This window comes from Aspergillus pseudodeflectus (genome assembly GCF_044049435.1).
Source record: "Aspergillus pseudodeflectus strain CBS 756.74 chromosome Unknown BJX68scaffold_6, whole genome shotgun sequence".
NCBI lineage: Eukaryota > Fungi > Ascomycota > Eurotiomycetes > Eurotiales > Aspergillaceae > Aspergillus > Aspergillus pseudodeflectus.
Window position 1 is genome coordinate 733182 of NW_027263782.1, and position 14834 is coordinate 748015.

The window sequence follows — 14834 nt, forward strand, 5'->3', positions numbered from 1 at the left end:
GTCGACTTACTTCCAAGCCCTGCCCGACGAATATGCTCAAAATTCTTCCTTGAATGCAATCCAAAGCAGAGAGCGCTTTGCCATGCAACCTGTTCGAACCCTTCCTGACGAGGGGCTGAGATTGATAGGAAGTCCCATGTTCGCTGGTCGGCCCTCGTGGTTCGCGCCGATCCGACAGGTTGAATATGCGAGGGCATCCACGACGGGTGGAGATGGACTTCCGCTCACGGCTGAATCAGGCATATCTACAGTTGAAGCAGGCTCTCTAGCAAGTGAATTGCCTCTTGACGCAAACTCCGACGCGACCGGTCTTGCACCATCTGGAGAAATCCCACTGTGGCTGCGCGCTGCCATCCGCATGGGGACACAGTTCATTCGAGTGCCGGCCGCTGGCTTCCCGCCAGCTCTCCCCATCTCCGCCCCCTGGTCCAAAAACGCGGAAACCTCATGCTGCTGCGTCCAGCAAGATGACTACCCCTTCATTGATGAATACTGGTTCTGGGTCGCCGATGGCCATCACTTCAAGGATATCCGTGAAAGACAGAGTGCCGACATTGGTTCAAGCGGCCCATTGGATACGCAGTCTGACTGGGATAAGCCGACCGAATTACCTAAGTTGCTGCAGTGGCCTGACCACCCCACGGTCTACTTGTACTGGACAAGATTCCGGGCCGAGCAATATGAGCCTCCGCGCTGCTCTCAGGAAGGAGTGGAGGTCAGCGTTCAATCCAGTACTATCCCCCGACTGCGCTTCAGTAAGCGAAGCGATGACTCCCTCTTCTTTGAGATAAATGGTGCTGTGTCCCGACCGGGGTACCCAGATGGTCAGGAGGGATACCATGTCGGATTTCGGTACGACATCGTCCCCGACCAGGTCATCGTTATTCCTGAACTTCAGCCAGAATCCAATGACGGGGACACAGAAGATAGTGGATCCCTCAGCTACCCAGCTCCCCTGACCGCATTCCCTTTCTTCATTTACTTCTCACCTGGGGCGCCGAGCATTCCAACATCTGAGGACGCAACTGTACTGTTCATTGCTGAAACCCTCCGCACGCGATGTTCCTTCGAAGAAGCCCTCAAGTGGTGTGAGAGGCTACATAATCCGCTCAATGGCATGAACAAGTGGGAGATATGCGGGTCTACCGACAGCCCATCAAACCCTCAGCTCTTGGCGTCTCCGATCGTCTCATTCAGGCGGGATAAGACATGTTGCTCACAGTTCACTAAGGACTCAATGATTATCCGGCAGAGGGCTGTCACCCTCCTGTACCTAGACATACTGCTGCAATATTGCGACTCCAAGGTGACCCATTCTAGCAAGGAAAGCTTCCAGCAGGCGCTAGTTATTCTCAACTGCATGGAAAAGATCCTCGGACAATCGCCACAAACGATACAAGCGTCAGATTACGCCCGTTCGCCGGCAAATATTCTTTCATTCGTAGCGTCTCCCGCTCCATTGAACGCCCGATTACTGGAACTGTACGACAGCGCCAAGGATAGAAAGTCGCACCTTCAAAGTCTTATCGCCAAGTCCTCCAAGCTTACTGTTGCCCGGTCGGACGGATCTCTGGGACTGGGACTACAAGCACATGCGGGTGAGGTCTCAGGTTCATGTCCAAGTTTGGCTCTTTCCCAGTGTGCTGAGAACGCAACGCATTACCGCTTTGCCTACCTTCTCCCGAAAGCGCTTGAAGCTGTCGAATTTCTTCGTGGCCTTGGAAACAATTTACTCTCAGCCTTTGAGAAAGGGGATGCTGAGTATCTATCATCGCTGCGTATAACACATGAAAATCAGATCCAGGCCCTCAGTCTTGATATCAAACAAAATACATGGAGGGAATCGGACTGGCAACTCCAATCACTCGAGAAACAAATGGACCACGCGCAAACACGTCTCCGCTATTTCAAGAACCTCATCGCAAACGGACTGAATCCCAAAGAAGAGAGATATCAGAGGAACACCATTCTTGCAAACACCTCACGACTCTCGTCCACTGCCTCGGACCTTATTGCTCAATTCAATTCTTTAGTTCCAGACATGTGGTTTGGTGTAGCCGGTGTGGCTGGAACGCCCCTGAGCTTCCAGCAGATCCCTGTTGGCAATAAGTTGGCGACGAACTTCAGCACGGCCGCTCGCATACTCAACACCATGGCTGATCTTGGCAATGGGCGAGCAGGATTGGCCCTCACTGAAGCAGGCTGGGATCGCCGCGAGGAGGAGTGGCGACACACTGTTGATACGACGGGTATTGAGATTGAGCAGATCAAGAGACAGATACTTGGCGCGAGGCGTCGTTGCGGTGTGAACTTGAGGGAACTCAACAACCACCAGCGACAGATTGAGCAATCCCAGGAGGTGGCAGATTTCGTCCGCGATAAGTTCACAAAGCAAGACCTTTACTTGTTCCTTCAAGCACAAACATCACGCCTCTATAATCAGGCCCATGAACTGGCGGTCACCGCAGTCAAGGATGCACTGTACGCGTTCATCTACGAGCGCGGCGACTATGGACATTCTTCACCTTGGACAAATAACCTCATCAGCCCCATTATTTCCACGGCATTGAGTGGTGGAGATTTCGACTCTCTTCGCGAGGGACTCATGGTGGGAGAGCGGCTCGAGCTTGCCCTTCGGACGCTGGATCGAAAGTATATCCAGCGGAATGCCCGCGAATACGAGCTGACGCGACATATATCTCTTCGGCTCCTTTTCCCGCTGAGCTTCCTTCAACTCAAAGTCACCGGTCGGACTATGATTACGATTCCCGAGTGGCTATTTGACCTTGATTACCCGGGGCATTATATGCGACGCATCAAGAACGTCAGTATCACGATTCCGTGTGTCACGGGCCCATACACTGGTGTTCATTGCCGTCTCCGCCTACTCGAGAGCAGCACCCGCATCGATCCCTCGTTGCATGCTCCGTCTAAATTGTGCTGCACAAAACGTACTACACGAAACCCCTCAACGCCCGCCCGCAACTGTTATTCAATCGTAGATGCACACGATACGCGGGCCATTCGAAGGTACCATCACAACCTACGCCCAGACGAGCAAGGTGGGATGGAAATCGCCACTTCATCCGGCCAAGGGGACGACGGCTTGTTTGAAGCTAATGTACGAAACGACGAACGGTACCTGCCTTTTGAATTCTGCGGCGTTTCGGACTCAACCTGGAGCATCGAGCTGCCTCCAGAGAACAACCAGTTCGATCTGCGCACTCTGAGTGATGCCGTCCTGCACATCGATTACACGGCTCGGGAGGGTGGTGAAGCACTGCGACGGGCCGCTGCGGCAAGTGCCCAGCGCTGTCTACCAGATCAGGGGCTGATGTATCTCGACGCAAAGGAAGAACTCTCCGATGCATGGTATGAATGTTTCGCACCGCAGCCGGCGGTAAGAGAGAAACCTTATCGCCGCCAACCTCACCAGCACAAAGCTCGGGACCGCGGACGACATTCGAAACATAACTGTCCATCCCATGATAGGAGGCACTTCAATCTTTGCTTTTCCAGAAACCTATTCCCCTTCATTTCCCCATCAAGAATCGAGGGCTGCGGCGGTCAGATCAAGGTGGGTCGAATCGATATTTTCATCGAGACAGAGCTAGATTGCTCTCGCAATTCCAGTTCCGAAGAAAGCTGCGGGTTGGCCAAATCGGCAAGCCTTAGCGGTAGGCACGTTGACCTCGTCTTTTTCCGTCAGTCTCAATGTGCTCCACATCTTGACGTGCCTTGTGTCGTGCGTTGCGAGTGGGAAGGCGATACCTACCACGGTATCGTCACCTTCAAGCCTGCCGATGAGCATGAGCATAAGGCCGACTGTGACTGTGAAAGGGTTGTCCTCTCGAGAAATTCGGCCGAGGATGTTCAGGTTGGGACGCTATGCCTCCCAGCGAACGTGCAAGATTCGGGGCTCGCGTCTTCACGTCAGTCCGCAGAGGAAGAGCCGCCAATTGCCGTTCAGAAGATATATTTCATCGTTCACTACGCCGTTGTGGGGCTGGGTGAGCGGTCGGATAGCAAGTTAGGGCATGGCGCCAAGCTGGTAGGGCTCGGCGTCTAGGATCATGAATAGGCAACTGTTTTTCTCGCAGACGCCGCCAAGCGCTTGGAATGGGTCCAACAGCACGCCACATCGTCGCCTGTTCTGCCCTGTGGGAAGTTCATACAGGTCCAAACCCAATCATGTGGCTCAGGGCACCTATCGCAATTCAGGAATCAACCCAGAGCTTCTTGGAAGCTGCGGTCTTGTCGAGCTTCTGTCGAGTAAAGCAATGATTGTACTTGGCGAGTTCTACAACGTAAACAAACCCACGAGTTCTTCATTTCGCCCAAGAACGAACATTCGTCCTCCTCGGAAGCGGGTAAATCACCATCATCCGCGATGCCCGTATCAGATGATTATTGTTGAAGCCTCGACATCCTGAGACGTTCGGAGAATCAGGACACACCAGCTACACTGCCTGCCCACGTCATTGAGATCGTCATACCACCTCTATTTCAGCGATATGTCATTGGATCTTGGCAGGGCTGGAGGAACTTCTTGGCACGCCGAGGCTCGCCAAGCGATCCCGCCCCTTTTGCCGGAGAGAAGTGATCCTGTTTTCGGGCGGTCACCTCACTTGCTCCGAAACACTTATATGCGCGATTTTCTCGCACCAGTCGGGCATGTCCCTGACTCTCAAGTCTCTCCCACTATGCCGACTCTGAATGTGAGTGAGCTGAATGTGGTCATTGCGGTTTTGGGTACTTGCCCTCTCGAGGTTTTTTTGACCAGCTAACATGAGCAGGTGCATTTATCACTTTATATGCGTTTTTCTCGGTGAAGATCAAGAACAAGTGGTACCTGGGTGAAGCCTGTGAGCTTTTTCTAAAAGTCCTTTTCCGCGGCCTAGGTGGCCTTTACGCTAACTCTAAGTTACACAGTACCGGCTGTCGTGGTGGGTATTATCTTCGGCCCGTACGCTGCGCGGTTTCTCGATGCGACAGAATGGGGTTCGGCCATCCGAGGCCAGCAGGATGCAATCACGCTGGTAGGCACAGCGCATGCAAACTCAACATCAGATTTAACATGCGCAGGGTATGTGTCGGGTCGTGATTGGGGTGCAGCTACTCATAGTGGGATTTCAATTGCCCGCTAAATATCAGCTTCATCGGTGGAAAGAGATGTTCGTTTGTCTCATTCCGAACATGACGCTCATGTGGCTCTGCACATCGGCCTGTGTTTTCTTGGTGGTTCCTGAGCTGCCTTTGGTTAGTTTTCCTTGCTAAGATGTTACGGGGGTGTGGCTGCTGACGCCTGCAAAGCTCAGTTCCCTAGTCATAGGGGCCTGCGTGACTTCAACAGATCCGATCCTCTCCCAGGCCATCGCCAAGGGTCCCTTTGCGGACCGATACGTTGCCCGTGACCTACGCGAACTGATATCATCAGAAGCTGGCGCTAATGACGGTTTCGGATTCCCCTTTCTGATGCTAGCGACATATCTCATACGCTATACACAAGGGGACCCAGATCAAAATACTGCACACGCACATCGAGACTTACACATAAGGGCCGGTGATGTTGGCCACCAACATGGTGGGCTGGGCAAGGCAATGGAGTTGTGGTTTGTTGAGACATTGCTCTACTACGTCATTATGGGGGCCGTGTACGGTGCTGTTCTTGGATACACGTCAATGATGGCACTGCGATACACGCTGCGAAAGTAAGCATCACACCAACCTATTTATAGGAATTGAGATGCTAACTATTGCCAGGAAGTGGATAGACACAGAGTCATATCTGCTCTTCCCCACCGCGTTGGGAGTATATTTTACCCCTTCACCCTTTTCTTCTCACTCATCACTTACTCTTCCAGCTATTCATTATCGGCACTTGCGGCTGCATCGGCACGAATGACCTCCTCGCTTGCTTTTCCGCCGGAGTCGCCCTGAACTGGGACGGAGGCTTTCTCGCCGAGACCGAAGCCCGCCACGACGAAGTCAACCCATGCATAGACTTGCTTCTCAACTTCGGCGGTTTCATGTACATCGGCGCCGTGATCCCCTGGGCCGACTTCCACCAGCCAGACACAAGCGGCATTACATGGCCCCGGTTGCTGCTCCTTGGCGTTTTGGTACTTCTCTTCCGCCGCATACCTAGTACCCTGGCGCTTTACAAGTTCATACCGAAGTGTTGCAAGAACTGGAGGGAGGCTTTGTTCATGGGGTACTTTGGTCCTATTGGTAAGCTTCATTTACCCCGACCTCAATTGCGCCCAGGCAGCCACATTAACTACATCCAGGGATCGGGGCCGTCTTCTACGCGGAGCATGCTGCCCATCTCTTTCCCGCAGTTGGCGAAGGCAGTGAGATGGAAACAGTCCTCATGCGCGATCTCAAACCCAGTAGGACGCCCCTTTTCCGTTGTGTTCTCGGGCTGGGGCTAACATTTTCGACATTACAGCCATCTACTTCCTCGTCATCTTCTCAATCTTAGTCCACGGGCTGTCCATCCCCATCCTCAGCATAATCTACCAATTCCTCAATGTCCCACCTGAAATCGACCCGCTCGGTCCGGCCGAGGTTCGTCGGCTGAGTATCAACACACACCTACCACCAAACAGCGCCCTGGAACCAAGACAGCGCTCAATACTCATGTACAACCGCTTCTCAAGAACGAAGTTCCCCGCGAATATGGGCTGGCATTTGCCTCATTTCAAGAGTGTGCATTCTGACCGCGACGGGCATTTTCCGAGGGTGGATAGTATCCAGTTAGGTGGGGGGTCAACTGGCGGCGCAAATACTACTGGAGGTGGTCATGGTGGTACTGGTGATGTTGGAAGCCCGCATGAGATGCACCCGATACATGGACTGTAAGAAGGAGAAGCGACGGCCTCTTGTCCCAGCCTGGGCATTCCTCTTTTTTTAAGGGTATTCCTGCCCATTTTCCGGCGAACCTCCATCCGATACTTGTCTAGAGCTTGTTTTTGTGTCGCGCTCCTCGGCGAAAGGATGCCTATGATTTGCATATACCTGGTGTTTTGCATATTTCGTGTAGATATGTTACTTTGCCTTTTTTGTTACTCAAATGACACGATTAGATATCTTTCTTTCTTGCATGCTTCGGATAGAGCCCACTAGACGCGTAGCTTTGCCCTTGCCGAGATCCGTCAGAAACCCGAGTCGTGCTCAAGAACGATACTAGCCGTGGTCTACTCTGCTACACCTTTCGCGCACGGATCGTTTCGAGAGAATTTCAAAGTTCCCTTGTCGGATCTCTCAGTAGATTAATCCGAGTGAAAATCCACTTGATTCTACCATTGAGTCGGGCTACTAGATCAGATTCTTGAATAACACTTCAGAGGTCAGGTTGTATAGATAAGAGCATAAACCAAGAAGGGCCATCGTTGTGTTTGGTAGACAATATTCGGAACAAGGCTCAGTGGACCGTCGAGACCCTTCACGTGCTCGAGATGAGTAGGGCTTCCTACATGCTACAAACAGGTCATAAGCATAGGCGGCCACGAAGCAGACAGATCGTGATATGAAAGGGCTCGTGACAGGTCTTGAAAGTCTTTGGTCTTTCTGGGCAAATGACACACAACGTGGGACAATCGTCGGGGATGGTTGGAATAAGCCCAAGACGGATGACTAGTAGCATCTCTTTTATTGACAGACGGGCCTTGCTATGTTGTTGGAAGGCTTGGAGGGTCCTGGTGCACAATTTGAAAGAACGCTTTCCCACAAGGTTCAGGAGTACTAGTCGCTGGCCGCTTTTTCTTTCCGACTGTATTTCGGTGTTCATGTCTCTATTTCTTCCTTTCTCGGGTCACTGACGGTGTCATTCGGATTCTGTCCTGGCTCTGTACTTGAGATCCCGTCTTTATCTCCTTCTATCCTGCGATAACGTATCTACTTACCCCATGTCCCTGTCTGGAACTTCGCAAATAACCTATCATTTGCCTTGCTTGAGGTATCTCGTCCCACATCCCAATTACTGCACAGGACGTTATACGAAGGCCGTTTCGCGGTGCTCTCGCATCCCAACGGGCAGTTCGGAGAGCAATCTGCCTTCCTCCACAATCCCTAAAGCCAAGGGAAACAAGTGCTATGATCCTGGACCCTATCCTCCTACAATAAAGCTCTGCTTCTGTGCCATACCCTATGGCCCCTCCACCAAATTCGCGTTGCGGACGGCCTGACCTATTTACGGTGCATACCAAAAGTGATTCTCCTGGTAGGACAGCATTCTGCGCCTCTGCGTAATTAGTTGTGTGCATTGTTTGCCCTTGCGATGGCGTTATTGGCTTCCCCCTAAAGCTACGCGGACTGGGAGAGTCCCAAGCCGAGTGACGATTACTGGTTTGACCAGAGACGGGACCGGGCACGGCCACGAGGGAGATCATGGGAGTGGATATCAGACTCAATGCAGTCAGGTTAGTCGTTGTGTGGCCAGTGACCTATCTCATGCAGTGAACGGAGCGGAGCCCTTAAGAGGAGTTTGACGGTATCGATGGGATGGAGAATGTACTTTTGGTGCGCCTGATCAATAGTTGAGGGTAGGCCATTCAGACACCGACCCTTGTGGTAACCTCTGTAAATGAAGTCCATTGGGCTATCTACCATATCGACACTGTGCGAGGGACCACGTCGTACAAAGTCATATCAACATCCTTAAGCAGCTTTCATCTTCCCTCCCTGCTGGGAGCTAGATACTCGCGCTTTCCACTCCTCCACCAACCCCGCATAATCCCTCGGCTGATGCGGAACGAATAGATTCCTCCACCACGACCCCTTCCTCATCGTTCTTAGACCCAAATCCCCAAGCAACAGATCCAAGTACGGCAGGACCTCAAAGACAAAGTCCGCGTTCCGCGCCCCATGGTCAGCCGGGGAGCGCAGCGCACAGAACTCAGTGTGCAGTGCTGTCTCGCGGAGTATCAATTCTTTGTCCTGATGATGGTAGGCAAGATCACTGCCGTGATTCAGGTAGATGAGCGCCCACAGTGCCTGTACCTCAGTCACGAGCGATGTGTTGAATGTTGTCACGGTTCCTAGCATAGCGATGCTGTGGTTGTCCCATAGTTTTGGGGGAACAATGAAGCGCGCGAGACGGAAGGGGTGCAGGACTGGTTCGTTGATGTGTTGCCCATCTGCATCTTTTGCGCTGTACGTCCTCTTGTCCGGGGCGGTGCACAGCATCGGTAGGCGCGTGTAAATATCCCTGCGGGCTTGCGTGACGAGGGTCTTATCCAGCGGGTCTGCGGCCCATGGGAAGCCGAGCTCCTGTTCAATTCCGCCTGGTAGGAACTCAATGCCCGGGGATGCCTTCCACCCCGTGCACAGGATAAGCCCTCTCACGTCTAGTCTCTCCCCATTAGACAGTACGACCGTTTTCAGCTGAAGGCGCTCCACATCGGCAATATGCACCGTGACCAACCCCTTCCGAATCAAGGCAAAGAAATCACCCGGGAAATTAAGAATTCCCACAGCGGTCCCCGCCCAGATCGGCTTGACCGAGGGTCTCAATCTAGCCGTCTCCTCATGATCCCCGTATCGATTGACCCGAAGTATATCCCACTCGAGCGAAGCCCAGAACAGGCCAACAATAATACGGCCGAGCCACGTGCCGTGTAAGAACCTGCGTATCGAGTTGCTTACCCAAATGCAGGGGCTGAATACGCCTAGTGCGCGGACAAGAGGGAGGCTTTCGAGAAGCAGGTTCAGGGGTGAGAAGACCGCAGCTGGAGTCATCCAGGATGGGCCCGTCCCGGACGCTCGGATAATCCAGTTTACGCGGTGACCATTTGATGCGCAGGCGTACACGGCGTCCCAGGCGGATTTGCTGCCGCCGAGGACAGCGATTGGGGCGCGGTCGTCATGGACGCGTTCACGTTGGTCTCCTGTGTTGCCGATGGGCTTGCTAAAAAGAGCCTCTTGGTAATGCGCGAACTCTTTCACGTGGAATAGCGGCGCTTCGAATGATTCCTGGCCGACGAATGTCGGAATACGCGGCTGCGACGTCATCCCCGTGGCGAGGATGAGTTTCCGCGTCCGAATAAAGGTCTCCTCGGCGTGCCCTGGGGTTTCTGCTGCTGCTGCTGCTGTGCATCGGATCATCCACACCTTCCCCTCCCCATCAGCCTCTGCATACTCCACACTATCCACCTTGCAATTCAACCTTATCCTGTCGCGGATGCCAAAGTGCGCAGTGTACGCTTTCAAATACTCGTGCACCGCTCGTCCCGAGATATGCTCATCAGGCTTCACCAAATCAGGCACGGTAGCCTGCATGGGAAAATCGCTATACTCGTACGATCCCAGTCGGTTGTTCGTTCGGAGTCCTGGATACAGCCGCTCCTCCGCCCACACGCCCCCGACCGAGGAGGCGGAGTCTACCACGACCAAGTTAAGGTTGGGGTCGAGTGCGAGCGCGGTTTTGGCGGTGGCGAGGCCGTGCCAGCCTGTGGCAACGAGTCAGAGTCGTCATTATTTTATGTGCTCCATAGCTCCTAATGACATTTGGGATGAGGTGCGAGGATCAGCATGTGAAAGGGCCGTGTCTTTACCAGCGCCAATTATAACCAGGTCAGCTGTTTCCTGCTCCATTGCTATTGAGCCGAGTCCCTTTCTTTTCTTTCACCTTCGATAGTTGTCAAATTGGCATTCGTTGGACGACCACTGGGAGGCCCTGGTTATTGAAAAAGCGACGGAGGGATTCTCGACCGTGCGCATGGTCTGCACGTAAATACTCTTCGCCTGGCTCCATTTCCCCGCTACGATTTCTTCATTTCACCCATGCCAATCCCTAGCCTAAAGCTTTGGTGCATCGAAGATAGCGCTAGACGAGCTGTTCACCAACCAGCGAAGTAGGCGTGTCCGCACAGGCTCATTCGGCAGCCGAAGGCTCACATACCCTGTCCGGATCGTCCAATCAGCAGAGCGCGGGTCGAGAGAGCAACAGCGAGTGTGGTACTTTTGACAGCCGCTGCAGCTTTGCCAAAGATGCTTGGCGGTGCTGGATCCCTTTTTGAATCCTCTTGTCCAATCGCGAGGCCCAGGAGGATATGCAGAGTTCTCACCAATCGCGCGGCAAAGCGTCTCAACTCGAGACACTCGATTCCGGCGGCCGAACATACTCGAGCGTTGTGCCGCGCGATTGTAGCCCCCATGATTCCCCGGCTTCTTCCCGTCGTTAGCAGAATGGTCGATATGCGCCGAGGACCTGTGTAGTAAAGAAAATGAGCCGTTTCCTATCATTTGGAAGACTGGGATCTCTTGCAGATCATGTGGGACTATTTCCACCAGTGCGCTCAAGAGCTCCGGATCGTGCGCGAGCGAGCTAAGTAAGAGGATATAATCAATAACTCCACTCCCAACAACATCGTGAATGACCCTGTGGACTTTGGCGAAACTCTGAGGTTACCTTCGTTTTGTTTTAGGGCCGAGAGCTGAGAAGGATGACCGTAATTCGAACAAGGCTACGTCACAGCTTGTCAATGTGGCTACTTATCTCTCTAGCCTCTCGAAGCATAGCCATGAATATGTTTATTGCAGGATAGATTGCGGAGCAACTCTAACAAGAAGCAGCCGCATACTTACGATTCATGGTCACGTCCTTGGTGAATTCAGGTTGGAAATAATTATGGTAGAGAAAATATAATCAAAGGCGAACCCCTGTTACTTCTCTAGCCTGCTCTGAAGTTTTATATAGCCAAGGCTGAATTTACGTCCAAGGATCGCCCTTGTGCCCTTGCTTGATCTGGCCGATAGCGCGCCCGTCTGAAGCGTTTGGATGGCTGTCGTGGCCTATGTAAGAGCTGACCCAGAAGCTATAACTTGTTATCCTGAGCACGCTCGTTTTCCATCCTTCATGACGACCATATGAACTTAACTCTTGGGCGCGTCATGCCGCAGCCAGCGTTCTGTGTCATGGTTAGATGTACACTTTCATTCGTTGAGACCCAAACTAGAAATAAGACGACCACAATGTGATGTTCACGATACCTCCTGTCATTGGGTGCATGGGCAAATATAACCTCTGACTTGATTCTGTTTCGAATGTCTGGGCCGCATGACGATGCCAATGCCGAGCCTCCCCACGCCAGATTTCCTCGCCTACCCCGGTTTCTACATGGCATGCAACCATTTCAAACTAGGGTCTAGTGGTCAACAATTTGTAGAAAAATACCTAAGAGAATGATTCTGAGCAGGATAGCGGGGCTGAATAAGGTAACTACGCCAGGTGCGACCTGATAAGTCAAAACGAAAAAAAGCAAAAACATACAACAGTAGGGATTCGCATGTGGTCACCCACCATACTACTAACCTACCGGCGTGTGGCTTAAGTACGGCTGAGCGGACGGGAAGCCCTGTTCTCCACACCCTGTGGTCGTATGTACCAAACGCTGTTCAGCATTTGTTTGGCATGCTTGTCGCCAGACCTGTCAGGCGAAGGGACAGCCTCTGGTAGAGGGAAGCCGCAACCGGATCCCCGTTCAGACTGAGAGAGCTTAACGGGACCGTCATATACTCCAATCCACTCACAAGCAGGAGCTTCGTCAGCATCCATGGCAGAGCTACACCCGACACCTCCAAGTCTGCAAGAGCCATTGTTGATGGCAAGACAAAATCTGGAAATTTTACTGCACTCACGCATTCAAGAAGCTATACAACTGAACTGATGGATGGAAGAGGTAGACTCACTATGGCGTCAGTTACTGACCTCCCCTAGTAGTTGGATTATCCAGAATGGACTTTGGGATATTACTGCTTTATCTTGGAAGTGGTCCCTGGACACCAATCAGCTATATAGACGTCGCTCAAACTCGCAGGCTCAACAGATCTAGACTCGGCCTTAACATGAGCGAATTAACAGATACGAATTCCCCGCTAGTCTCCTGCCATATCCACTAATTGAGGTTGGAACACCAGACTGTCTTATCTTTCCCAGGCTAGGTTTAGCACTGAAGACGGCCGAAACCTGGAGATAGCACTGGGGTGTTATACTGAATGAATCATCATCGTCGTTTTCATACATTCGGGAAACCGATGTTTGGTTCAATCCATATTGTAGGCAATAACGTGGTGATTTAATACCATAAACTCTGAATTTCAACCATGGTTCAGACAGATGATGATCTTTGCTGGCAACTAATATTGCATCTACTTTGTCTCAATCTCGGTTGGTGACAGGCGAAGGTTTGACATCGCCCGCAGTTTCGTATCTACAGATGGTAACTTCGTACTCCGGCCAAGTTTGCGCCTGATTATTGTTAGGCATTGTTTATTGGTCAGCCAGGAAGCAAACCCTGGATACTCAACAAGGTGATAAGAGTGAGGATTATCTGACGCCTCTGAAAATATTCAAGCTTCTGTCTGAGGTTGCAGGAAGTGCAGAGAGCCCAATTCCAAAATCTCCAGCTACGTACCTCGACCAAGACTTTGCTTGTACAATGGATATTCAGCTCAAGCCCAAGGGGGATACTCACTCTGGGGATGCCAATGAGCCCTTGGCGTTTGTCTTCTTCCATGGGTTTAACTCATCACCTTCTGTTTGGAACCAGATGACCACAGCTAACAAAGGACCCCAGCCAATCCGTGCCAATTGAATGCCTTCGGTTCGAATATGCCACTTCCCTCTTCTCACAATTTTCCCCTCTCCGCCAACTCCCGACCATAGACATAGCTACTCAAAGTCTCTGTGAGTGCTTGGATACGACGGCTAGGCGATTCCACAAGGTGGTATTGATCTGCCACAGCCAGGGGGGGCTTGATTGTACAAAAGTTTCTGGCCGACATGGTCTCAGGCGGATACGGGGAACAACTTGCTCGGATCAAACGTGTGGTTCTATTCGCATGTCCGACTAACGGTGCGGAATTCGCCTTGTCCCTGCGCCGTTGCATACTGCGAGGCCATCCGCAAGAAGGCCAGCTCCGCCCTCTTAACGATTACATCAACAGCACTCAGCGGAGGGTCATGAGACAGATTGTCAATGCCGACGGTGTTTCTCCGCATGCATGTCATGTACCGTTCATGGTATTTGCAGGAGAATCGGACAACCTCGTGGTTCCGGCGGCTGCTCAATCTCTCTTTCCTTCATTTGGGACTCTTCCCGGTGATCACTTCTCTATAGTACGCCCGGACTCACTACAGCACCGCTCTTATACAGCGCTCAAGCATGAAATCTACCTGGCTTACCATGGTCCCCCGGTGCCTCCTGTGCCCTCGCCAATTCCCCCTGCCCCACCACCTCCGCCCGTCATTCTCTCCATCGGCCTTGATGGCTATTTCATTGGTGGGGATCATAAAGTCGCCACTGACGCTGTTTTCGCCCTTCTTGATACCGATGCTGCCTAGCGTCGGGTTGAGATCCAAACCCCTGAGCTCGACGAGAACTATATGTACACAAACCCCGTCTAGTACAGGGAAATAGTGAAGGGCATCCGACTATACGAACGTGCGATTCTCTTATTATTGGGCGATGGCATTCGTTACAGTGTCAAGTGGTACCTTGACCAAATAATTCCGAGCGTGCTGGAGCTGCGAAATTACGCGCTTCCAGGCATTATTGGGTACAAATACGAGACATGGTACGTCTGGTCGCCCAGTGATCGCAATACCGTCGTGAGCGTCCGAATCCCAACGGATATGGAGAGAACCATAAGAACAGGCTATTACCTCGATGACTGGTCGAAGCAGGGAGGCAGGGAAGAAGGTCTGCCTACAAATGCCCCTTTCTGGCTCAAGCATATCTCCTCCAGGTTTGTATGGGAGCAGGTGGCGCCTGCTGTAGTATTCTGTGCCGCCGAGGGCGTGTTACATCCTCCCGTCAATCTGAATAAAT

The 14834-nt window shown here is 52.2% G+C and overlaps 4 protein-coding genes across 4 annotated transcripts; 3 read left to right on the top strand and 1 right to left on the bottom strand.

Annotated features, from left to right (window-relative positions):
- The first annotated feature begins 1400 nt into the window (after positions 1–1400).
- Positions 1401–4721, top strand: BJX68DRAFT_229185 (uncharacterized protein). The gene has a single exon (XM_071038980.1). It carries the CDS (start codon positions 1877–1879, stop codon positions 4067–4069), a length of 2193 nt encoding a protein of 730 aa, XP_070903135.1. The 5' UTR covers positions 1401–1876; the 3' UTR covers positions 4070–4721.
- BJX68DRAFT_263167 (Sodium/hydrogen exchanger family-domain-containing protein) lies at positions 4704–6864 on the top strand (the record flags this gene model as incomplete). Its single annotated transcript, XM_071044618.1, has 9 exons — positions 4704–4752; positions 4797–4865; positions 4933–5039; positions 5086–5259; positions 5314–5711; positions 5764–5812; positions 5865–6231; positions 6291–6392; positions 6452–6864. 9 exons carry the CDS (start codon positions 4704–4706, stop codon positions 6862–6864), a joined length of 1728 nt encoding a protein of 575 aa, XP_070903136.1.
- A 1797-nt stretch (positions 6865–8661) lies between these two features.
- BJX68DRAFT_278798 (uncharacterized protein) lies at positions 8662–10596 on the bottom strand (the record flags this gene model as incomplete). The annotated part of the gene is made up of 2 exons (XM_071048605.1): positions 8662–10451; positions 10557–10596. The coding sequence occupies 2 exons, from the start codon at positions 10594–10596 to the stop codon at positions 8662–8664; spliced, it is 1830 nt and encodes a 609-aa protein (XP_070903137.1).
- A 3190-nt stretch (positions 10597–13786) lies between these two features.
- BJX68DRAFT_263169 (uncharacterized protein) lies at positions 13787–14347 on the top strand (the record flags this gene model as incomplete). The annotated part of the gene is made up of 1 exon (XM_071044619.1): positions 13787–14347. The coding sequence occupies one exon, from the start codon at positions 13787–13789 to the stop codon at positions 14345–14347; it is 561 nt and encodes a 186-aa protein (XP_070903138.1).
- Positions 14348–14834: the final 487 nt, after the last annotated feature.